The sequence below is a fragment of the Haliotis cracherodii genome, unplaced genomic scaffold, assembly GCF_022045235.1.
Source record: "Haliotis cracherodii isolate W230 unplaced genomic scaffold, xgHalCrac1.p SCAF_6, whole genome shotgun sequence".
NCBI lineage: Eukaryota > Metazoa > Mollusca > Gastropoda > Lepetellida > Haliotidae > Haliotis > Haliotis cracherodii.
In genome coordinates, this window is record NW_027266319.1 from 2,800,621 (window position 1) to 2,827,829 (window position 27,209).

At 41.2% G+C, this 27,209-nt stretch overlaps 2 protein-coding genes across 2 annotated transcripts in view; one reads left to right on the plus strand and one right to left on the minus strand.

Annotated features, from left to right (window-relative positions):
- The window catches only part of LOC139445770 (properdin-like), a 41,599-nt gene extending 40,627 nt beyond the window's left edge, over positions 1-972 (plus strand). Inside the window, exon 13 of the mRNA XM_071226983.1 lies at positions 419-972. The gene's annotated coding sequence lies outside the window, so the exon portion shown is untranslated. The remainder of the gene's footprint in view (positions 1-418) is intronic.
- Positions 973-6,752: 5,780 nt separating this feature from the next.
- Positions 6,753-27,209, minus strand: part of LOC139445636 (uncharacterized) — a 71,909-nt gene continuing 51,452 nt past the window's right edge. Inside the window, exons 19-26 of the mRNA XM_071226813.1 lie at positions 24,950-25,114; positions 23,020-23,197; positions 20,170-21,763; positions 19,679-19,783; positions 16,038-19,139; positions 15,587-15,692; positions 13,675-13,871; positions 6,753-13,283 (exon numbers count right to left, since the gene is read on the minus strand). Of these exons, the coding sequence (XP_071082914.1) occupies positions 13,189-13,283; positions 13,675-13,871; positions 15,587-15,692; positions 16,038-19,139; positions 19,679-19,783; positions 20,170-21,763; positions 23,020-23,197; positions 24,950-25,114 (5,542 nt within the window). The 3' untranslated portion in view covers positions 6,753-13,188. The remainder of the gene's footprint in view (positions 13,284-13,674; positions 13,872-15,586; positions 15,693-16,037; positions 19,140-19,678; positions 19,784-20,169; positions 21,764-23,019; positions 23,198-24,949; positions 25,115-27,209) is intronic.

Genomic DNA, 27,209 nt, shown 5'->3' on the forward strand with positions numbered 1-27,209 from the left:
ACATGTTTGGTTAATGTCTAATCACCATACGCTCTTACTACTTGGAAGGCAGGATGAAATCTTTCTACAAATATATTCAACATCTCTTTTATCACGGAGAATATTTGTGTAGGTATTTCTTGCTTTCAGATAAGGATGCCAGTTATTAGCGTTCTTGCAATGTCTATACACTGAGGCATCGTTCTGTCAGATCTGTAATAACTGCATTCAAGCCGGTGGTTTTGAAGCACGGGCCAATAAAATCTCTTAAATCGTTCCTCATAATATCAATGACTGGATGATATACAGGCCTTCATACAGCTGGAATATCGCCGAGTGCGGCGTTGAACATTTGCAAATAAACTTTAGTATCGATTTTGAGAGCAGTGATAGCAGTCGCACGTTTGAAGAAACAGTACTTAACATGTTTTGTTTATAGTTTCAGATGAGGTCGGTGATTGGCCCCAGCAGTTGATGACTAAAACAAGTCCATCCATTTCTTTCGCTTACTTTGTCAATCTCCAGTCGGATACTAGTCTCTCCAAATTGTTGGCCGTTTATTTGGCGCTGGACTACAGTGAGATATTTTGTTCATTTTGCAAGGCGCATGTATAATAGTCCGTGTGTAGGACGATGGTTTCATGCTTAGTACAAAATTAATATTGTGCCTTTCCAGTGTAATAAGATTGTAGTTTTTGTAATTTACATATCTAGACGTGTGGTCATGGAGTGCTTGTGTAGCTACAATGTTTACGCTGAATCAAGAATTGTCTTATTTATAATGTATCACTATCTTCAGCATATCATTCCACAACGAGTTCAGAGAACTTTGCACTTCCGCTTTTACAAAAATAAACCTACTCATATGAAGCGGTTTCATCCCATCAGTAAATGGTAATGATTTAATAAACGGAACATTCTAAAGACACTCCACTTCCACGTTGTCATCCTGCTCATCGTTGAGGTTTTCATATAAAATTTGTCACATCGGTCTTAACGTGTCTTCTTCTGTTAATCCTAACACATGATATAACCGTGGATCTCCAGCATTCATCGAGCGGGAGCTGGCCGTCTTGGCTCGTCAGCGGTCAGGGCTTTATGAAAATTATGAGCACTATTCATACATAAATAGACCCGTGAAGATCCGGGGTTGAGAAGGTCTTCAGCAGCCCATGCTTGTCGTTAAAGGCGACTATGCTTGTTGTAAGAGGCGACTTAACGGGATCAGATGGTCAGGTTCGCTGACTTGGTTAATGCATGTCATCTTATCCCTATTGTAAGGATCGATGCGCATGTTGTCAATCTCTGGATTGTATGGTCCAGACTCGATTATTTACTTACCGCCGTCATATAGCTGGAATATTGCTGAGTGCGGCGTTAAACAACAAAGAAACATATATAAATCAGTATGCTCATATATATGAGTGAGTCGGGTTTAACGCCGCTTTTAACAGTATTCCCGTTATATCACGGCGTGTCAGCTTAATGTGGGAGGAAAGCTCGAAGTGATTCAGGTCTCCGATGTATACCACTTCGGTGAAACCCACGAGCACGGGTGTGGTGCTGACAAACCAAGAAACAAAATCGGGGCAAACCGGATTCGAACCCACAATCATAGGTGTCTGGAGTGTCCAAGGGGCGCAACTCTGCAGACCAAACTGCGGCGCCTTTATCGACTGGGCCACCCGTGTCCCCATATAATCGTGGAGCACCAACATTCATCAAGCGGGATTTGGTCGTCTTCACTCGTCAGCGGTCTGGGTATTACGCAAATGATATGCACTATTCATAAAGTATTCGGTATGCTCATATAATTAATGATTTCTGATGTGAATATTGTTCGAGCATTGCTGCCAAACAAGTGAATGTTGCTGAATGCGCAATCAACTGTATCACTGGCCTGGACATCATCAAGTCAGGGCAGGTGCACCAGTGGTTGATAGAATGATCAATGGAACACGCAATCGATCAAGTCAAGAGCCCAGACACGTGACCCATGTCAGTACCAAGCAGACCCAGATGTCTCCTTGGGCAAGTGACTTTTGTACTTTGGTATCCGGTAGCCTGAGATGGCAATGTAGTTAACCTTCTAGTGAGTGAGTGAGTGAGTGAGTGAGTTGGGTTTAACGCCACTTTTAACAGTATTCCAGTTATATCGCGGCGTATCAGCTTAATGTGGGAGGAAAGCCCTAAGTGATGCAGGTCTGAGACGTTTACCAGTTCGGTGAAACCCACGAGCACGGGTATGGTGCTGACAAACCCAGAAACATAATCGGGGAGAACCGGGATTCGAACCCACAATCATAGGTGTCTGGCGTGCCCAAGGGACGCAACTCTGCACAGCGAATCGCGGCGTCTTAGACGACTGGGCCACCCGTGCCCCCCGGTTAACCTTCTAGCGCCTAACAGGCAGCTTGAGTTGTATACTCCCCAGGGAGCTGAGAATGATTCTTGAGTGTACACCAGTGACCGAAGCACGCTTTGAGCATGCCACTGAGTGGTGAGTTTCTTGTGAATGAAGTCCAATACTTTACATCTATAATAATAATAACAAATTATTATTATTATTATTATTATTTTAGATGTAAAGTATTGGACTTCATTCACAAGAAGCTCACACGAACATTGTATGCTAACCGTTGGGGGCGCCGCAGTCAATAGTTCAACTTACAGTGCATCACCCTGGTTTAACGGAGATGCGACGCTTTACGGTCCACTCATGAACAGAGACCTGCTGGTTCGGGCGGGGTTCAACGAGGCTTCACCCTGTTGGCAGTCAATGCAGGTTGGAATCGAGGTGGGATCACACAGCAATATTCCAGCTACACCATGACCGTCTGTATGTAACCGAGTCTGGACCACACAATCCAGAGATTGACCCGAACAATTGGCTACAATGACGGTCCATTTCGTTACCTCTCACGACAACCATGGGTTGTTGGGGGCCTCTACGCTAACCCGGAGTCCCCACGGGTGAAGGACCAATGGCAGTACTAACCTCGCCTACTGACGAACAGGTCAACGATTACTCCAATAACAGACAGTGTACAACACCAACACGCCTGACACACAGCACGGATTCCCTAGCGGCGGTCTTGTCTGGGATTTTCTCAAAAATATATACTGTCCTCGAAAATTCTTGAAAAAAACCCATTTTACTTCAGACTGTTGACATATTATTGCGCCTGCCACAAAAAATACAATTGCTTAAAAAAGTTTGTCTGGTTTTGTAGCTGAAACAATATCTTATCTTATACAAAATCCCAGCACCAACCCCCTCCCCCCATCCCACACCGAATATCAAATGGTCGGCCCCGTACTACCCCTGGGATCTATATGCTTACCTGCACAGCTACGTAATGAGATCTGCATATAATTGTAGATTCGCAATAACTCATTAAACTGCACGAATTAATGCAGCTCTTTGTTGAAAATGAACACTGTCAGGTTTATGTCTCTACAGTTGTTATATACTCCCGACAAAAATAAGGGAACTTATAATTTATATGAAGCTATCGTTGAGGTGTACATTCACACCAATACCATGGCGTTACATCTGAAAGCAACATCTTTTGTTTGTTTGTTGTTTAACGCCGCACTCAATACACACACAATATTCCAGTTAGATGACGGCGGTCTGTAAATAATCGAGTCCACTGATTGATATCATGAGCATCGATCCACGCAATTGGGATACGATGATATGCATCGACCAAGTCAGCGAGCCTGACCACCCGATCCCGTTAGTCGCCCCTTACGACAAGCATAGTCGGCCTTTTTACGGCAAGAATGGGTTGCTGAAGACCTATTCTTCCCCGGATCTTCACGGATCGAACGCAACATTTTTGCCTCCCATTCACAGATTGCAGAAACATCCCTTCCGTGCCCAGGTCGTCACTGATTATATCCGACGAGAAGGCATGCGGACATTGGCCTGACCCGCAAAGTCCCTGGGGGTTCCCAATAGAGCCTCTGTTGGATGTTCTGGGGGGGAGAGTGTACGCCAGAGACCCAGGACCTGCACTTATGGCGTGCAATACTAACGACATCCATACACAAGTTATTTAACAGTATGCCATCAAGTGTCGTGCATGTATCGCCCAACTTGGACACACCGGATATTGATCTCAACAAATAATCTTACAAACATTTATCTCCATTACACCTCCACGTTAATTAAATTACTTCCCTTATCCTTTGTCGGTTGTATATTGTATTGAAACTGTCGATGATTTCAATTACGTTCTTTTATAAGTATTTATCCAAGTATAAATACTTAATGAGTTTAAGCTCAATGAAGCAGTCAAGTGAACAGTTTCCTGAACGGAAACAAACGCGCGGATGCATTTGAATCTATTATCCTACATGGTCCTACAACCTCAACTTATGCAACACTGTTAGTTCCACAACGAATGGTTTGCGAATAACAATCTACATGCTACCCTGCTTGTCGTTAGAGGCGACTAACGGGATCGGGTGGTCAGACTCGCTGACTTGGTTGATGCATGTCATCGATCTCCAATTGCGTGGATCGATGCTCATGATGTCACTTACTGGATTGCCTGGTCCAGATTTGATTATTTACAGAACGTCGGCATATAGCTGGAATATTGCTGAGTGCGGCGTTAAACAACAAACAAACAAACAAACAAGGCACCCCCCAAAAAACAACAACCAAAAAACACAAAAAAAACATAACAACAACAAAATAAAACTCCAAAAAAGAAAAGAAAAGAAATAAAAAAGAAAGCAAAAAGAGTCATAAGAATATTGACGTCGACGTTGATATCATGATTGGCGTCTCGCACGGATGCCGTAGATGCGTAGATGTCGTTGGACGGTCGTCGCAAATACGCCTCCGTTGCCAGGGATGGTATGGACTGAGTGAGTTGTCTGTGTCAAAGATGCGTGGGTGAAATCCACGTCATGACGAAGAGTTGTCACGGGTGGGCGGCCACAACGACGTGGTTGTTCTATTGATGACATGAGCATCAAATCCACACAGTTGGTAAGGTGACAATGATATGGGGTCGGATATGTGGCGTTTACAGCAGTTAAAGTTAAAGCATCTTCTCACCAAAATTCGATATTTCTTAGCAAAATAAGAGTCATTTGGCTGGTTGCGTTTCCTCGAACTTTTTCATAAACATTTCCCTGGTTCAAATCCAAATATTCACATAAAAAAGGTTGCAAGTGGCAAAAATCCACCTGGCAGTATCTTTTGCCTTTGAACATATTATCACATCCACTCCGTTTGGATTTCGGGCTTGAATAGGTCCCATGCAGCAATCCATTAGGTCGTAAGATCCAATTAAATCACATCGGTGGCGTTCATTCTCTTGTTGGGGAGCTCCATTGTGTTTCAGGAATGGCGAGTTGTTCTCTGCCGCTGTTGCACGTGCTCCGTCGCGAGCTGATCTTCACAACGGCTGTTTTATGGTTCTTTAGAATGTTTTGTTATCGTTTAAGTGTAGGGATGTTTTTAAGTAGGATAATATCCTCGTAACCCCCTATTCTTTAAAAATACTGGGCCCCGGCTACATTATTTTTAAGGAATGGAGTTACTCAGAGATTCCCCTTTACCTAATTGGACCGGTGGTCAGGCTTGGCCACCGGTCTCATCACAACCCGACGACGTTGGATGTTGATGTTAATCACTGGTTTGTCTAGTGCAATCTAGATTACTTACAGGCCGCCATGACGTAGCATAAATGTCTCATTGCCACGTTACACAAACTAACTTGTCGAATCCGTGAATCAAGATGACATTTTTGGCTGAATACGTACTATGGTGTTCCAAGATGAATGAACACATATTTGCTCCTAGCATTTGCTACGAGACAGAAAAAAAAGAACAAAAAAGGATATTTACTGTCGTGAACATGCTATTCCCATTTACACTGATTATCCTCGTGAGCGTTTTCAAATAAACAGATACACGTTGGCCAAGTATCTTCTATCCTAGGACTTTTTCAACGAAACCCATGCCTTCCGCCTTTCATACGATGAATTGGTGTGAATTTTCGCTAAAATGTCCTGTGCTTCTTGTACAGGAGTGGAAACAATTACGACGGCGATGCCATATTTTTTTTCTTCGTCCCCGCAAACCAAACCTTCAAGCCATCCCTGTTGTATGGTCTGGCCAAAACTAGTTTCGGTTTTCAAGAAACGAACGAATAAACATGCTTTGCTAGCAAATGGTCATTTTTGATGGTTTTGGTGAAACCGCATCGAAACCAACATTGGTTTGCAGGCGTCAAATGTTCTCTTTATATAATAGTTCAACGTGACGAGCACAAAAAGGAACACTCACTTAAACATCCGACAAACGATATATTCCTTCTGACTTCTGCATTCTAGACACATGGTAGGGTGGGATTCTCACCCCACTGCTATCATAGCCCTTCGTTTCACAAGTCGGTGGACATACACGTCCGAGGAGTTCACCGCTCACGTGCATCTGCTACGTATTACTCTTACGAGTGCGTTCCCGCGATATGTCCTGAATCCGTACTGTTCTGTGAGTGAGTGAGTGAGTGAGTGAGTGAGTGAGTGAGTGAGTATGGTTTTACGCTACTTTTAGCAATATTCCAGCAATATCACGTCGGCGGACACCAGAAATGGGCTTCACACCACGAAATGCTAATACACTTCCCTATAGAATGGTCAGTGACGACACTGCAACCTTACAGAAACTAAATCGTCCTCAAGTTTAACTAAACAATGATGAACACAAACAGATACTCAACAATGTACTTTTCTTTATTTTCAACAGATACGAAATGATCATAAGCTCAAAGGTGAAATAATATTAACGCTATGCTACATGTACACTATGTTGACTAAAATATGTAAAACACTGTTCTGAAAGTGGAACTGAAATCTCTCTTCAAAAATACAAGTGATATGTCCAAATCGGAAAAGACAAAGATGTACCATAATCTCACTACATGTAGATTACTTCTGGAATGCTCTGTGATAAGAAGATATGTCATGAAAACAAGCAACACTACACCCTGAAAATAACATTCCACATTTTGTCGTCACAACTCATTGATGTTATTTCTATTTTGTCACACAGCACCCTGATTACTTATAACACACTAAGTTGTATAATCCCTTCTGAAGCTAATAGCGAACCTTCACATTCCTGCATGAGATACGCAGCGAACGTAATTGCACTAAATAGAGGTTCAATATAGATACCATTACTAATGGTTGAGGAAAGTGAGCGAATTGGATAAACACCAGTCAGCAATATTTTAGCTATATCAAAGTCATTGCACTGTAGTTTGATATATGTTAGAATGAGGACCTCATATAATGACTACTTTCATCGTTTAACCATTCTAAGTGGTAACCTGTCAGTCAGGTTTCCTTGTTAGTACACCGGTACAAAGAAAGATAGGGCTTACAGCGAATGCAATGTTTTTTTTCAAATAAAAGGGTGGATAGCTTCATATATGATCAAATAAGGTGTAATTTGGACTGTGGCGAACTCGCAGATACCTGTCTTTTTGTGATAACTGAGTTAAACTGATTTATTTCCAGTTGCAGAGTGTAACAAACAAGATCACAAACATGAATATACAACCTGCTTGAAAAATGACTGAGCTTAAGGATACAGATAATAATATCCTGAAAAGAAACGCCAGCAAGGAGAGAAACGAGAAACTAAGAAGATCCCAGTCAACAAGAGACTGTAGAAGAAGCACATTGGAACTTGAGTTGTCAACAGTTGCACTGTATCAAGAGGGACACTCAGACTAGTGTAAGCAGGGCTCGATTTAAGGAACTTGATCCAACTTGCAACTTGTGTGTTGACATGAAAACCTAGTTGAAGCAAACAAAACCATGTTGCACCCTGGATCTATTTATTTATTAAAGTTGAAACATGGCCCGGTCCGCTGCCAGTGTCACTGAAATTAATGACGCATTGCTGTAAAACATAATAGGAACATGTGCACATAATCTTGAAGTGCCTACTGTGTGAAGTTTAGGAAAACATGACAAATTACACGTAACAGGGATTAGTGACGTAGCATAGTAAATAAACTTTAGAAGTATTGAATGTGTTCGAAGATCGATTTTGTGCAGACAACTGAAGAAGAATTGAATGTGTTCAAAGATCGATTTTTTGTGGACAAGTAAGGGTAAGTCATACACAAATTGAATTTTTATTTTTACATGCACTTTGTGATAGGTAGACATAAATATTTGGTTGCACTTTTCAAATACAGGTTCGACTTGTGTGTGTGTTTTCATAGCTAAATCGAGCCCTGGTCGCCATACGACATGGGATGAACACAATGAAAAACATCACCAGGTTACACATGTATATAAAACTAAAAACTGAAACACACAAAGCACCACTGCCAACACCAAGAAGTAGACTGCACAACACAATACTTGTTGATATGACGATACAAACGAGATGAAACATTGCAAAGAATATAAAACTATGCAGTTGGGGTATCATGATAATACTGATGTCAACTATGTGGATTCCTAGAAGACAATAAATACTACCGGTAATGGAAATAAATAGATGTGTTTATGCATTCAGCTGTTATGAAGACCTCTGTAGAAATATGACCCTTTGTATCAAATAGAGAAATATGAGTGGATTGTATGTAACCAGGCAGAACGCCAACAATATGTCTCTGGCTACAGTAACAAAGATTGTTTTGAAACAGAGGTCTTAGAAACATTTGACAATCAACACAAAAACATAAATAGGTGATGTTCTACAAATATTGCATAAGTTTCTTTGACAGAATGGACTATCAATTTCAAGAATATTATGCAAAATTATGCTCTGCAATGGTCTGCTTGATTAGGTTTTCCCATAATGTACACAAGAGCAATAATTTATATATACAACCCAAGGGGAAATCCAGCTGGAACTTTTTACACTTTGATTTGAGGAATTGTGAAGATGAAATAATTCAGACAAGAATACTGAGCTAGCCTCTTCAAACCTTGCAGTGATGTAGATCAAGAACAAAGAATAATATGATTGGATGCCAAATACTGCCACAAGCCACATCAGAGCAATTGTTGGGGATACGAATCTATACACACGTACATGGGCGATACAAACATTCTTCAAATGATGTGTCCAGGATTCTATCATACTACCTGAGACACTAACAACAGAATGATGTACAATGCAAGCCATATCCTAAGTTTTTACATGATGGCATCTCAAGTTGTGGAAGGAACAAAGATTTTTCAATTTATGTCATGATTATCAAATATCTCTACATTATCACATGGTTTACAAACATTTGATCAAATATCACATGGCATACTATGTACTATCAGCAGGATGTGATTGGTCAGCATCTTCCCGGGTCGGAGAAATGTTGTGCAACCACGGAATGCAACAAAGTCACTGGTAACAAGTTGACATCGGACCATATACATGTTACTGATAATGGACTCTGGCTACACATCATGAGATTCACTAAGTGAACCATTTGATAGTTTTTAATTATGAAACAACAATAATATTGTCTATAAAGATCTTGATCATTTGTTAAAAAAGAGAAAACAGGTCTTGTTGGACTGCTTGCTTGATATTGGCTGCTCTGTACAAGGCCAAATAATGAGGGCTGAAACGACATACTTAAAATGAAACAAGATATTTATCAGAACTCTCGATCAGTCTGTGCCAGAAACATTTGCGCCTGCTAGCCCGAAAAAGTTTAGTGGCCTTATTTTTAGCATATTTTAGTCTGAGTTTATAGACTACCATAAAGTGACCTTACTATACTTTGATTTTGGACTTGTGGCTCAATTTGCAGACTGCCCTATTTCGCAGTAAAAGAGGATTTCTAATTTTGTTGCAAAACTAAGAAAGCTTGTTTCGACCTTACAATTTATATAAAAAAATAAAAGAGAAATGTTCAGAAAATACTATATGAAGCTGAGAAAGCATCTCTTTGGGTTTAAGGTGCTGTGGAGGTAATGTTGCAAGAGTTAGTAATATCTTGACACTGGTACTCTCTAGAAGTGCCATGCACCCTGCGCTAGGAATATCTTTGATATGGATTTGACAAAACATAAGGTTACCATGATGATCACATGTATAACCAGTTCAAACATTCATTTTGATTTTAGGGAGTCATATTTAGCTAGAGCACCAGGTAATGATGCCAACAATATTCTCAGAAAGTGGCAAGGTGAGATTATTCACATTATGGTGGGACAAAGGCCACGTCAAGAACACTACTTACATATTACTTACATTATTGCATAAACATGATGGTTGTGAAATCCAACTTCAGTTATGACATACAGAGAATGAAACACGATTTTGTTGGCTTCTTACTGCCACTCTCAGCAATCTTTCCACTAGAATAAACAATAATGGATTAAAAGTGTTCTTTTCGACTACCATTTACTCTCTCCACACCTTGCTCTTTATAAGGAATGTCAAAACATTCAAGTGAAAAAGTAAATGATGCTCAGACTTATCTGGACCTGCAGTGAGGCCTACATTCTGCCCAAAGTCTGCAACAAATGTCAGAAGGAACTCCCACATTTCACAACCGGAGAGACCAGTCAGCTGCAACACTCTCTCCATGTGCTGAAGGTCTAACATACTTGTCAAACTTTCACCTTTAAAAATATCAACTCATCTCGGTAACCAAATTGCAATATAAAATAGAAGTTACCTCCCTTTGTTAAGTTGAAAGACAACACACACATTGTGAGCATTGGTGACACAAAATAATCAATGCAGTTCAAAAATATAACAATAATAATATAACAACATTTCAATAGGTGACCATCGCTGTTTCTGAAGACAAGGGGTATTTGTACAACCTTCTATAAAACAGGACACAACGTTTCCTTCACACTTATCAGAGTATTTATCACAATACACAGCACAGGGTTGGAAGTTAACACTAGCTAGCCTGCTAGCATTGAGCTAGCTAAAATGTTCCAAATGTCTTTAGCTGGGACAGAAATGCTTTTGCGTTTCCTTCTAACCCTGCAGTAAGACACACTAATCTTTACTCAAAAGAAACATTAAGCTTTGCTCTCATGTTGACAAACAAGTCACTTTGTTCACATACTGACAATTTGTGTGACCTTGCATTAACAATCTGCCATAAGTTTGTACATAAGCTGACAAAGAACTTTAGTTTGTACACTTGCTCAATATTAAGCTTGAAGCATTGCTTGCAGTGTAATTCTCAGTACCTTTGCTCATAAGCTGGTGCATAGCCATAAACAGTTGATGCTGATAAGCATGGCTAAATGCAATACAGCACTATTAACACATGGGGGCACCTTTGAATCATATTGTTCGCAGGCAAGCACTAAACAAAGAGTGTGGCACAGATTCATGGAAATACCTCCTAGCCTAACACTGACTAGTGGTAATGGGCTAATGATAATGAAGTCATTTCTTATATGACAAATGTTTACATCCAAAGGAAAACAAGCACTGAAACACAAAGAAGTCTTCCTACACAGTCACAGGTCATTGCAATATGTCTAGGGTTGGGGCACATGTGGAATTGATGAAATCATGTTTAAACATCATTGTCCGGGTTCAACCGCTGTGAAAGGAATACATAGCATTCCCATCCATTGTATTTTTGCACAAAACAAGGACAGCTCACAGAATGTACATTTAACATTGTTTGGAGTTTTGACCCAATCCATGGACAGCCCACACTGTTCACACATATCGTTGACGAAGCTTCGTCACAGTGCAAGGCAAGTCTACACAATGTACACATATTGTTGAAGCTTCTCAGTGCAAGGATGTCTACATAATGTACACATATTGTTGATGAATCTTTGTCACAGTGCAAGGATGTCTACACAATGTACACATACCGTTGACGAAGCTTCGTCACAGTGCAAGGATGTCTACACAATGTACACATATTGTTGATGAATCTTTGTCAGAGTGCAAGGCGAGTCTACACAATGTACACATACTGTTGACGAAGCTTGGTCACAGTGCAAGGATGTCTACACAATGTACACATATTGTTGACGAAGCTTTGTCACAGTGCAAGGCGAGTTTACACTATGGACACATACTGTTGACGAAGCTTTGTCACAGTGCAAGGATGTCTACACAATGTACACATACTGTTGACGAAGCTTTGACACAGTGCAAGGATGTCTACACAATGTACACATATTGTTGATGAATCTTTGTCACAGTGCAAGGATGTCTACACAATGTACACATATTGTTGACGAAGCTTTGTCACAGTGCAAGGATGTCTACACAATGTACACATATTGTTGATGAATCTTTGTCAAAGTGCAAGGAGGGAGCACTGTGAGAGTTGTGCCCCAGTTTATGAGAGAGAATAGCCCTGTGTGTATGGAAAGGTCTGATCAATTTGTCAGGTACATTCCATTGGTATTGTGGACATCACAAAAAGCTGAATTTTATACGTATTTACAATCTGGCACACGTCTTCCCTAGGCAAGGGAGATTACTCACTACAAAAGTCCAGTTTCCATCATAGCCGAACTAGGCTGGAATTTTATGGCTTGATTGTTCTGATACTAGTGGCTTTTTCAAGTTATGTCCCTCCTATTGGCCAATCAGATTCCACCTATCATATCACTTGCATTGGCTTAAAACAATTTGGCGGCTCCTAGTCAAAAAGTTCTGATCGATAAACAGGATCTTTATTGTGATCAAATGGATCTTACCTCACGAAGTGCACATGAGCATGCTGCTCAAAAAAGAGAGAAAGATTTGGAAATTATCTGTCGATGCACATTTGACAATAAACATGCTCTGTATATCCTGCAGTCGACCAAAATCTGCAGAGAAGTTGCCATGCTGTTTATAAGCCGAATGTCTATTTCGTAACTTTTTGATTGGACTATGCATAGACTTGTTAGTCCAGCCAAAATATAACTCCATAATTCAGGCAAGGGTGGAAACCGGACTCTTATAGTTTCGGAAAGTTGTCTGGCACATGGAACTTGAAGAAAATAAACTGAACATAGATTACAGTCAAATCTGAAACCTGGGGGATATTTTTTGGAAACGGGTGCTTGTGGCAGAGTCCTTGTCACATGTTCACTGCACAGTACAGTATGTTACTAGTGTGTGACCAACAGCTTTTCCAGGCTGTAACATCAAGGTATGGACCTAACAGCTTGCAGTCAAATGCTGGTGATGACTTGGAAAACGAGATGGTGGAGGGTGGCTGGTCAAGATGTGAGATATTGCTGAATGAAGGCTTTAGGCTGGATGTAGACAACATGGCGCGTTCCATCAGTTACTTCTAGTGTTTTGTCAGGTTTTTCTGAAAACAACATAATTAATACACTATGCAAGAAATAACATGATTAGAGAGTTGGAAAGAGCTTTATTGTGTGTCAGAGGAAATTAAAGGTAACAGCATTATTTTTTTGTATGCCTAAATGAATATATACTTGGCTTGCATGTTAATATGACTATTATGATGTAATAATGAGGAGACATAACTTTCACAACTGGCAATTTACTTCCAATATTACTGAGTGTATGATTGCAACCAAAATCATCAATAGAGAGCAATAATAATTTCTCATTAGAAATTAATATATATTCTGCTGTGCCTCAAGTGTACAAATCAGCCAGTTCTCATCCAGAAAATGCAACTTCCAATATCAAAAACAATTCTTTGCTCACAATAAAACATTGTCAGTGCCTACCTGAGACGACGAGGCTAAGTCGGAGCAGAGGGAACTCCTTCTGGCGGAACTTGGCCACACACAGGCCGAGGCTGTAGGCGCTGCGCATGTAGCGATCACACTCACACTGGGAGACCAGCCTCACTATGCCACGCTTCCTGAAGGTGGAGATCAACGCCAAAGTCTTGTGTACCTCACACTGCTCAGAGTCCGCTCCTCTGTCAAAGTACAGGCCATATACTTAATGCTGGCAGAGTAACACAGTGCAAGTCACCTATTTTTCATATGTTGCCAGTGTAACACTGTACAAGTCATCTAGTGTTCATGTTGCCAGTGTGACACTGTACAAGTCACCTAGTGGTCATGTTGCCAGTGTAACACAGTACAAGTCACCTAGTGTTCATGTTGCCAGTGTAACACTGTACAAGTCATCTAGTGTTCATGTTGCCAGTGTAACAATGTACAAGTAATCTAGTGTTCATGTTGCCAGCGTGACACTGTACAAGTCACCTAGAATTCATGTTGCCAGTGTGACACAGTACAAGTCACCTAGTGTTCATGTTGCCAGTGTAACAATGTACAAGTCACCTCGTGTTCATGTTGACAGTGTAACACTGTACAAGTCACATAGTGGTCATGTTGCCAGTGTGACACTGTACAAGTCACCTCGTGTTCATGTTGCCAGTGTAACACTGTACAAGTCACCTAGTGGTCATGTTGCCAGTGTCAAACTGTACAAGTCATCTAGTGTTCATGTTGCCAGTGTAACACAGTACAAGTCATCTAGTGTTCATGTTGCCAGTGTAACACAGTACAAGTCACCTAGTGTTCATGTTGCCAGTGCAACACTGTACAAGTCACCTCGTGTTCATGTTGCCAGTGTAACACTGTACAAGTCACCTAGTGTTCATGTTGCCAGTGTAACACAGTACAAGTCACCTAGTGTTTATGTTGCCAGTGTAACACTGTACAAGTCATCTAGTGTTCATGTTGCCAGTGTAACACTGTACAAGTCATCTTGTGTTCATGTTGCCAGTGTCAAACTGTACAAGTCATCTAGTGTTCATGTTGCCAGTGTAACACAGTACAAGTCACATAGAGTTCATGTTGCCAGTGTAACACTGTACAAGTCACATAGAGTTCATGTTGCCAGTGTAACACTGTACAAGTCACATAGTGTTCATGTTGCCAGTGTAACACTGTACAAGTCACCTAGTGTTCATGTTGCCAGTGTGACACTGTACAAGTCATCTAGTGGTCATGTTGCCAGTGTGACACTGTACAAGTCATCTAGTGGTCATGTTGCCAGTGTAACACAGTACAAGTCACCTAGTGTTCATGTTGCCAGTGTAACACTGTACAAGTCATCTAGTGTTCATGTTGCCAGTGTAACACAGTACAAGTCACCTAGTGTTCATGTTGCCAGTGTAACACAGTACAAGTCACCTAGTGTTCATGTTGCCAGTGCAACACTGTACAAGTCATCTAGTGGTCATGTTGCCAGTGCAACACTGTACAAGTCACCTAGTGTTCATGTTGCCAGTGCAACACTGTACAAGTCATCTAGTTTTCATGTTGCCAGTGTAACACTGTACAAGTCACCTAGTGTTCATGTTGCCAGTGTGACACTGTACAAGTCACCTAGTGTTCATGTTGACAGTGTAACACAGTACAAGTCATCTAGTGGTCATGTTGCCAGTGTGACACTGTACAAGTCACATAGAGTTCATGTTGACAGTGTGACACTGTACAAGTCACCTAGTGTTCATGTTGACAGTGTAACACAGTACAAGTCATCTAGTGGTCATGTTGCCAGTGTGACACTGTACAAGTCATCTAGTGTTCATGTTGCCAGTGTAACACTGTACAAGTCACCTGGTGATTGATCACACTTTGGGGCAGAAGCACTGCCAGAGCAGTCCAGAAAGTTTACCTTGTTTTAGCCAACAGCATGATGACACTGGAGTGGACAAGCATCAGCCACTTCTTCCCAGACCGACACAGAGCATACATGCCAGACAGGATGTCGTCCAGATCACCTGGGACACACAGTACATACTATCAATCAACTCATTTAACTTGTTTCTTGTTTTGGCACATGTGTCATTATACAGTAAACTTGATGTCTGACAGTCGAAATGCTTATAAGGAACTACGGTTATAACAAACTACAATTAGTGGTCCTTTCAAGGTCGTTATTACCATATGTAATTAGTGAGACTGTGGTCTGCCTAAGTGAACAATATCCTTATAAAATTTTGGCTGTTAGAATGTGGAATACAGAAATGTCGGCACATATACCGATATACTACTTGATTGATATCTTCCAATTACTTCTGGTTTGGGCAAATTGATGTAATGCCCTTGTCTGATCACATTCCTACCTGGTTTTCCCTGAAGAAGGAAGTCATCATCAGCATTGACAATGCCACCCTCAGTGACACCACCGCGGGGTCCCCTGGGACTGTCAGGCAAAGACTCGTATACCTGCTTCTGAACATCTGCAAACTGCCGGAGCACCGTCCTCTCCCCCTGACTCAGAGTACACTGCAGACTCTCTGGCATGGGCACTTCATCACAGTATGTGTAGTACATGCTGGACAGGTCCAACCCTGGCTCCAGGTCAGCATCAGGTCTTCTCTCATGCAAGTCGTGTGTGAAATCATTCAAGTTGTCAATGCAGGATTTGAGATGATTTTGAAGCCTTTCTCTAAACTCTGGCACATGGACATCTATTTCTACTGATCTGAGACCCAGGTCATCATTGTCTGAGATATCTTCAAGATATTGATCAAATTTGGAAAGTTCTTTCAAAGATGTAACTGCCTCTGTTTCAGATACTTGGCTTAACACCTGTAAAGGTTTGCTTTTGAGATCCCTGTTTGTGATAGGAGAAACACAAGGGCCACCGGTTTGATGTGAAGAGCTACCATCATCTCTTGGCATACCAGAATCAACCACACTGTCATCTGCACAATAACCAGTGACAGTTGGCGAAACTGTTTGTTGGAGCAGCTGATGGACCTTCTGCTGTTGCAGCATAGCAACATGTTCCACATCAACAGGAGGCTCCCTCAGAGGTGGGGTGTAAGTCCTGGACGACAAATCTCTTTGTGTGGACGTGAACTCTGTGGGAGAGGTTATCACTGAAGGATATGGTTGTGGCTGGCCCTGATACGAATATAAATTAACACCCAGTGATGCATTGACATTCCATGGCAGTCCAGAGGCGCTGGACAAGTTGGAGACTGGGTACGGCAAGGAACTATGTGCATAGCTGAGTGGAGAAACAGACTGAGGATACATAACACAGGTCTGTTGAGTTGCCTGCTGGTTATATTGTTGAACTTGAGGCCACAAATGCATCATACGAGGATTAAAGTATACACGGTTTCTTTGTTCAGGGAGCTGAAAGGCTGTCCCTGGTTGTAATGTTGGCTGGATGTCAGGTCTTTCTCCAACCAAACCTAGCTTGTTCATTGTGTGAGTTTGATCCGAGTTGCTCAGGTGAGTGCTAATCTGTGCAGAGGGTTTTAAAGTCGGTATGAACTGTGGTATCTGGCAACCAACAGCTGGGGTGAGGGATTCGATTTGCTGGATAGGACTGAACCTCGAGTCTCTAGCACACATGCCACCAATTGTAGGAATCCTTTTTCCCATTTTTAACACATCAGTTGTATCTAAGTCTTTAGGAGCTTCCTGGGATTCACCATCACCCAAAAGAGACTTGACACATCCTTCAACTTCATTTTCCGAATCTGTAGAATCTACCACTATAATCTGCGACATTACACTTTCTACCAAAGGCTCAACATCTTTGTAGTATTTATTCAATTCAAATAGATCACATTTAGAAGGTGAAAGATTGTGACTGCTGGATGACTTATGTGGCAGAATATCTGGGTATTTTGCTTCCTGTGTCCTCTGCTCCTCTTCTGGGTGTATTTTAGTAACCATGACACACGATGTAGAGATGTTCTGAGACTTGTTTGCTGCCGCAGTGAGGGCAATACTTGTCACAGACTGTTTTGCTGTATCTGAGGTTTTCACACTGGATTCTGTCCCAGTCTTGAGGCTTGAATTTTCACAATTCTGGAGCTTAGCCGAGTCCCTGCCTCTTACGGATGCTGCAATGTTCACAGTATTGTTGATGTTTTGCTCTGCGCTGGCTTTCACAGATGGTTTGATTGCTTGATAAGGGTAAGTCTGGTCCATAATCCTACCAAATGAAACTGATTCACCTGCCTCACATGTGTTGCTATCAGTTTCTCCTTGGCCTCGATAAGATTGGCCTGGGTTTTCTTCAGAACGGTGCAGGACTTTGTTGCTTTCAAATCTCTTTTTCTTATTCACAGGATGCTCACATTCTCTTGCTAACAATGACTGTGTTTCATGATCAAAATATTCCAATGTTAAATTGCGAAGGATGGCATCCCCAGAGCTCTGAAGTACTTTCATTGCACCATTCATCAGTCTGCCTACTGCCTCTGTAGCATGTTGAGAATTAGCAGTTTCACTATCACAGAGAAGCTCCTGAGCAGATGTATTGCGGTCTACTTGGAATGTTGTACGAGGCACTGAACATGCTAGATCCTGAGAGGATGTGGGCTGCATTACCTGAGGTGAGTAATGTTCCGAGGTTGATCCTAAAGTCTGAGGTACCGCTGTTCCTTCACTGGAATGATAATTAGTTGGAGGGGGAATACTAAATGATTCCATCTTTCTTTTTCCTGATGCAGGTACATTTTTGTGGATTATTGTGGAATGTTGCTTCTGTGGTAGTTCTTTTAGAGTCTTTACTGCACAGGCAGGAGCCGAGATGCTGTATCTTCTGAGATCCAAAGAATCTACTTCTATGGAATGATCATTTTCATTAGCAACTGAATGTAAACTGTTACACCTCGGGTATTTCAACTTACTAACACAAATAGGTATATTCTGTTCATATTGCTCTAAATTCGCTTCAGTTTCTCTTCCAGGTCTGTCGTTGGCACTTACTTTCATTTTTGACACCACTTCTAGTTCAGGCAAATAATGGCCACTGTCCCCAATATCTGACTTACTCGTCTTGGACTTTCCAGATTTATGCAAAAAGGAACTGTGTTCAGTTTGTAAATGTGTTTCAGGGTCTATTTTGGGTCTGTATAGAGATGTGTTTTGTTCATCGTGTGGCTCTGTGTGTTCAGGGCTCGGAGGTCTCTCTGCAGACATCAAGGAGCTTGTGAGACCAAGCTGAATACGTCTCGCCTGAGCTGCACATGTTATCTGTTCAGCAAGAGTGGGAGCAAACAGTTCCCTCTCTAGCATGGAGTTCACTGCTGGTTTCCTGTCTGGCTTGACTTTGTGTAGTTGGCTCCTCATGTGTTGCTGAGTTTGTTCCTTGTCCCTCTTCTGCAGGATGGCCTTGTTTCTCCTGGGATCTGATGAAGGGCTGTCATGAAGCTCAAGAAGATGGTAGTTGCCAAGCTGAGGGTTACGCTCATATTCTGAAAGCAAATGAGACACATGTTGTCATAGTAACCATAAACAATCAATTCATTTATTCATTTTCACTATATCATGTACAAACCATAGTAAATTAATATCAGAATGTCAGATTCTTCTTGAAAACGTTTCCCCCCCCCCGGACAAGCTACATTTGACTGGGTGATTGAGTGAGTTGGGTTTTAACAAAGCTTTGAACAGTATTCCAGTTATATCCCAGCATGTCAGCTTAATGTGGGAGCACGGATATGGTACTGACAAACCTAGACACATAAAAGGGGCCAACCAGGACTTGAAGCCAAGGTCATAGGTTTTCTAGCATGCCCAAGTGATGCTAATTTCGACACCTAAGACACCTGAGCTCCCCCATGTCCCCCGTGAATTAAAGAAGTGTTATAAATAAATGTTACTTTTAAATTGATGCTGTGAATCACGATAGTTTTGATATGCAGAAAGTGTCAACAGTAATTCACCTACTTAAATGGTATTATTTGCTGTACATTTTTTCTTTTTGTGCTTACATTGGACTTGATTGACTTACTGAAATCCCTCCAGGGGTCAAGGGTGAAGGGGAAGAGCACATGGTCCCATCTGTTGAACCGGTCCGGATGGGGACCTGTTGCACGATGAACTTTCTTCTTCTTTGCTGCACATCAAAACATTTTCAAATTTATATATCTGCATGAGGACAACATTTGAGCAAGCTTTTAACCTCAATTTTCAATAGGACTTATAAAGTTGAGTAAACGTATTTAACAAGCAACTATTTTCATAGTTTGCTTTTCTTAGAATATTACATGGGACATTATCTTATAATTAGGGTTGTAACCAATAACAACCCTCAGCAGGGTTCGAAAAATTAACTTGTCACTTAACGATCACTTTAGAGTTCATATTTCCTCAATGGTACAAGTGGTACACCACAAAGAAATGTCACATCCTGACAAGTCTTGGACTAGCTTAAGTGTACCATTTTGTTCAGTATTCTAAATGACATTATGCAATGTGGCTAAAATGATTGTGAAGATTCACCTTGTTCCCTACGTTTGGTCTTGTTTGATGATGCTTTCTTTTTTCTGTTTCCATTACCGTGCAAGTCTTCATTCCCTGAGTTGATCAAAGTAGGACAAGACAGCATTTCATTTTCTCCACTCAACTGTTTGGTGAAAGTCTTCAGCTTCGGTGACAGGCCTTCTTCAGCTGTTGTATGTCTCGGGAAGGGGGCTGGCATATCAAAATCAGGGGAGCAAGGTTGAGACAAGGACTCACTTGTTGAGTCTTGAACTGCAATATCAACTGGATCAACCTGTCCAAGAAAGGATGTCAGCTTCTGGTCAATGACAATATTGTGTGATTGGGTTATAGGCTGTTCAAATTCATGATCAGCTTTTGAATTATGCTCAGTGTCATGTTTGGCTTTTGGTTTTTGAGTTTCTAGATAGCTGTTTAATTCTTCCAGCATCTCAGCAGCCTCGTTCTTCCTCCTCGCCACATCTTCTCTGCGGTCTTTCTTAACAGCAGCACCAGCAGTCTTTCCTTCATCTTTAAAAGAGTCTGATTCGCAACCTGTGTGAGCTGTCAAACCACAAGCAGCACTTTCACTAATCGGCAAGGTTTTCAAGACTGCAGGAACAGCAAGATCAAGTCCAGTTTGGGATGTCCACATATCCTGGAACACTGCAAATGACCTTTTTCTTGCAGAATGAGTATCAGGTAGAGACAAGCTTCTTCCAAACACACCAGAATATTTCTCACTACAAGAATTGTTTCCTTTCAGAGGACTGTCCATTGTACTGCTAATCTGAGATTGTCTATCAACCTGATCTTGTGCTTCATGCTCACTGTCACTCATGTCCATTGGGGCCTCCTGCAGGTCATCATGACAATGTGAGGACATCTTCATCTCAATACTTCTGGCAATTACTTCCGAGTCTGGTATCACAGCTTGATTCAATTCTGTACATGTGGCACTATCAGGGGTTTTCACTGTATCAAGCTGGTGAGGATCTTCAGGCAGTGTGCTGCTCAAAAGTGCCTTTGAAGTTACTGGTGCTGAGACATTGGGCAGGCATTCATCTGTCTGTGTGACATGTAGCACTGGTTTTAAAGGCACCACATTTCTTCTGGCCAGTCGTGGATCGCGTGGTCTCATCACTGAATGTGCAGCCTCCACATGTGAATCCCTATCCAGACTTCTTGTGTTGTTTCCCTTTGACATGATATGGTCATCAGTAAAGTTGATTTGCTGTACGCCTAAATCTCGTTTGGACTTGATGGAATCGGTCTCAAATGACCATTCTAACTGATCAAAGAATCCATCAACCGCAGACTCAACTGTCTCAGGTGCAGCTGCCAGAGAGTGACAGCCTACAATCTTTATTCTAAGGTCATCAGTATCTTCCTGATTTCCTCCTTCAGTGGGAGGCGGTACCTCTTGCAGTTCCTCGGGACTGTATGGACCGGCATGATCAGGTCTCTTCTCAGAGGCAGCAATATTGTCCAAGATTTCGCTGGCAGGCAGTGGTACCTCCCCAGATATGTCAGCAGCAGCGCTGTGAATTGCTTGTCCAGCTGGCAGCTGGGGAGATCCTTCTGTGCTTTGACACACATCACGGCTGATCCCAGACTGGAACATGATAGAGACTGAGTGTTATACATGGCCAATGTGTCTGTTTTTTGTTTTGTTTTGTTTAATGCCACACTAAGCAATATTTCTGCTTTATGATGACAACCTGTAGATAATTGTTAAATGTAACAAAGGTTATATTTGGGATAACACTTTCTTAGTAAAGTATAGATTCTAGTACATGGAAGCCTCGATGGCTGAGTGGGTTAGATCGCTGAATTTGTGTGCTGGCTATTTGGTCTCACTCTGGCAGTGTGGGTTCGAATCCCGGGCAGGACTCAACCCCAAAAAGTATGAGAATCTGTACTTTACTAAGAAACCGTTATCCCAAATATAACATTTGTTACATTTGACTACTTTCGAAATGGCATTGTGTGTTCAGTTGTTAAATGGCAGTGAAATTTATTGTTAAACAAAGATTGTAACTGTATTACATTGTTTCTGTTGAGATTCAGTAGAAGTTCACTGAATTGTATTTGGACAATGATTAGTTGTACTATTAGTATGTACTAATATTTAATGTAAGCAGTGGTGAGGAAGTTATTATATTTCGATGCTAGTGTGATTTGTAACTTCCAGAACAGGGTGGACTGATGTGGAGCGTTAGAGAATGTTCAGGAAGATGTTTGGGCTATTTCAGTGGAAACACAAGAAATAAAGAAAAATATATATTGACAAATATGAAAAGACAATGGTTGAGCATGTAGTCATTGCACATGAATAGTTTCATGGATATATTGAGTTTATATAGTTTTATCAAAATGTTCATAAGTTTGAGAGTTAAGGCTTGGAAATAAAGCCTAGAGTTGTTTGAGAAAAATGTCCAAAATGTTTCCATGGAAACCAAAATAATAATAATTTAATTTTGAAAAATTTCAAAATAGCAAAAGGCACAAGTTGAAACGATGAGCAATGCATATGCCAAGTTATGTTGAAATGAGTCAAATGCTTTTCAACTTATGGCCCGGAAACGAACACTGCCCTCATGTGATTAAGTCTAAATTGTTTGGATGCAAACATTACAAAATAAAACACTTTAAATAGCAAAAGGCAACAGTCAAACTGATGAGGAATCGATATGTGAAGTTTCATTGAAAAATATTGAATAGTTTTCAAGGTATGGATCGGAATAGGACGGGAACGCCGACAGGAACTGAGCCAAAAACAGTAGGCCTTCTCTCCCTTTGTATGTGGAGTGGGGCAGACAGGTGTGTGAGAAAAGTAACTTGGAATCAAGAGGGATTAAGTCTGCCTACCTCCTGTGAATCATAAGACTGCTTCTCCATGTCAAAGGTTGCTGATATTTCCGGCTGAGAATCGCCTCCTCCTTCCATGAAGAACTCGTCCAACATGTCGGCCTGCTGTGCCCTTCTCTCAAACTCAGGGATATTATCAGATGTGAAGTCACTTTCCTTTTCAGCTGGTCTGTTTGGTCTAAAATGTGTAGGAGAAAGAGCCCACATGTACTAAAACTATAGGGTATGACCACTCATAATATACACTTGTATGTACCCAGCGTGTAGTCACCTGTGCTACAACCAATCATTACTTACAAACGGACACGGACACGGACACGGTCACGGAAACGGACACCTAAATATGTTGTTACCCTAGTCAGCCCTTCGTTGTCACTCATTCCCATCACTCCTCTCTGTTCAGGCTTCTCTCCTATTAACCCTACTGGCTTCATCATCATGTTGTTATCTTTGTACATTAATACTACATTGTTTAAACATATCAGCATGTGTATATTAACAGGACACAATAGCTCATATAGTAATCACCTGATGAAGGGGCAAGAGATAGCCCTGAAACTTTGTTACTAACACAAACAAGTTGCTTCCATAAACATTTCATGTCTTCATGTTCTTCCAACTTCTAGTGAGTGAGAAGGGTTTAACACAGCTTTTAACAGTATTCCTGTTATATCATGGGGTGTCAGCTTAATGTGGGAGGAAAGCCCCAAGTGATGCAGGTATAAGACCTTCCAACTTCTAGTGAGTGAGATGGGTTTGACACCGCTTTTAACAGTATTCCAGTTATATCACGGGGTGTCAGCTTAATGTGGGAGGAAAGCCCGAAGTGATGCAGGTCTTAGACCTTCCAACTTCGAAATGCCTATCAGTCTTATATGACAAAGATGGACAATAGAGCTAGGACCAGTCCAAATACACTTCCCTGGTGCCCGCTGTAGGTCTCATGACTTGGGTACAAAATGTCCGATTAGGAATTGTTTGACTGAAGCCCAGGCAAACACTTCTTAGAATCAAGAATAATAATGATCTGATCATAAATACACTGGAGTTAGCTGAATGTTTTGTCTTTACTCAAATATTTAAAAGTCAGAAGGAATGCATGCAGTCAGAAAGAAATGCGAACATTAGCAAGTTGTAGTCTAACCATGGAGTTCTATTGTCACTAACAACATATCATGTGGATAATGACAGGTCCGGGTAGTCCTGTGGGCACCTGAGTTACCCGTCCCAGCCCTAAGGGATATTGATATTTATGCTGATGGAACAACACAAGTGACACAGAAACCTAGCAGAGGACTGTTTACTCCCAGGGTATTGTGACCCCTCGAATCTAGAGTCACAAAATTAAACCTCCAAATGATAATCATGACAAACAATATGTGACATAAAATAACTGCTTTCCTATATGCTGATATACCCTTTCCCTTAATACCTTGAAGATAAATGTTAAACGTTAAGTTAATACTTTAACATTAACACATAAATCTAGTTATCACAAATGTTAATATGTCTCGAATACTAGGTTCACCTTCTGTTGTTTAACGCCGCACTCAGCAATATTCCAGCAAAATGACTTGTTTGTTTGTTGTGTAACGCCGCACTAAGCAATATTCAAGCTAAATGGCCGTGGTCTTAAAATAATCGAGTTTATATCAGACAATCCAGTGATTGATATCATGAGCATCAATCCATGTAACTGGGATATAATGGCATGCATCAATGAAGTCAGCGAGCCTGACCACCTGATCCCGTTAGTCGCCTTTTACGGCAAGCATGAGTTGCTGAAGACATTCTAGCTCGGATTTTCACAGGAATCCAGCTATATGAGAATAACAAGAATAGGCAGCTGGGAACCATTTCCAGTCCCTACAGAATCAGGGTTCAATGCAATTTGTTCTTTATTCATCATAATGTTGCTTCAGTTTCCCACCTATCCTGTTTCATGGGCGAAGGTGGCACAGGATTCCTGAAGAACATGTAGCCAGAGAAGCGAGGTTGCTGCCTGAAGTTGTGATGCAGGCCAAAGCTCCAGGATTCCTTCAGGCGCTTCCATTTCAGGCCAGTTGAAGTTAGGTCACTAAGCAGCTCAATGTCGCTGAAAACACCATCACATCATTAACAGGCCTGTACACTATTTTCGGGAGCAACATGTTTTGAGAAATTTGCATTTCATAATCTATCTTGTCATAATGCCCAAAAGAAATGCAAAAGTAGTAAAATTTTATATATCTGACAGAGTTTTGCCGACATACATACAAAATTAATACCAACAAGGGTCATCAGAAAGATGACATATCCCCCCGGCAGCTGTCTGTAAAGTAAATACTAGTAAATGTGCAATTCTGTATGTAATGAGTCAACAGTTGAATGTTCTTTTAAAGGCATACATTGTTTACCCATTGAATGGTTTTCAAATTCTGGCCCGGAAACGAACTCGTTCCCCAATGGAGTCTAGGTCCAACTTCCTTCCATAAAAATTGTAAAAAAATAAAGATTCGTAAAAAATTTATATATCAAAAGGCATCACTTCAGTATGTGCCTGATAACTTTGCCAAGTTTTCATCAAATACACTGAATGGTTTTCGAATTCTGCCCCGGAAACGAACCCCATCCCCAATTGAGTCAATGTCCAACTTCATTCCATAAAAATTGAAAAAAATAAACATTAGAAAAATCCCAAAATATCAAAAGGCACCACTTCAGTATGTGCCTGATAGATTTGCCAAGTTTCGATCAAATACACTGAATGGTTTTCGCATTCTGCCCCGGAAAAGGAAATGATTACGGACAGACAGACGGACGGACAGAGAGACTGGCTGATCGCTAAATCCCCCCGCATTATATGCCGGGGGGATAAAAATGAATTGGTCACTATGGCATGGATTGGGAGCGATTTGTGCAGAAAGAATGTGGTATTGCAGGAATTTGGTGAAACATTGTAAAGACAAAACCACTGCAACATGCAACTTGTTGGGGTATACAAACGTTGGCTTTTCATTTGCATGCCATCACAATCTTACAGCAAAACATGCCACGACTGACGGAAGCCCAACGCAACAACTATACATGTATATCAGCCAACTGCAAACAGGAGAATCATCTTTAGCTGTAGCTAGGTTTTTGCACGTAGCAGCACCAAGCACTAAGCACCAAGCACCAGCACAGAACTGTGGAACCATTATCATACACACTGGACAATACGTGACCTTCCCACAGAATCAAACTGCTATGTCACTTATGTGAAAGAACCACCACGGCCACCTCTACTATGACAATACCATGATTGCATAGGACATTAGCCCAGACAGTGAGGAACCATTTAGGAACTCAAGGTATTCACACTAGATGACCAGTTCTAGGTGTTAATTTGATGGACCTACATTATCTGCGCCGTCAATAGTGTCATGGTTACAGAGTATGGCCACAACTGCGATGGAAACAAGTTTGGTATAGTAACGAGTCATGTTTAATGCTTCGGTGTGCGGATGGTAGACGTCGTGTTTACAGGCATTGTAGGGAGAACATTTTGCACGAAACTTCATATAGCAATCCAGATTTAAACCCAATCAAACAATTATTAGATGCACTGGATCAATGACTGCAAGCACATCAGCAACAACCACTGGCAGGCAGAGTGGGTGAACATTCCCCACAATTCGGAATCTGATTGCTTCCACGGGACGACGGTGCCAGTCAGTTTTGAACTCTAATGATGGCCATACAAGATATTGAGAGCAGATGACCTTTACCTTGAAAATCTACTGTTCCATGTGTGCTATTTGGAACCTGGGTCAATGACAATGATGTGTGCCAATTTTGAACAATTGATTACCATCTGTTGATTACTTGTATGATATTTAAAATATATATCAAAAATCACTTTTGAGTTTCTTTTTGTGTGCAGAGTATTTATATGCAGTGAAATACTATTTCTTGAACCAGTTATTGTGGAGGGCTTAATCTATTTGATTGACCTTATAACTCTAAAGGATGTTTTTGCTTGGACTCGGGTCATTCAGTTGGAATACTGATTCATATTACTGGTTGTCAAACATTTGCACCTTCTGAAGAATACTCAAATTGATACACGTTCATTCAAAAAAAACCCCTGAAAACATGTGAATAACATTTTATAGGTCATAGCCAGGTTTGGTGACTGCAACAGTCATTTGCTGCAGACAACTCCTGGA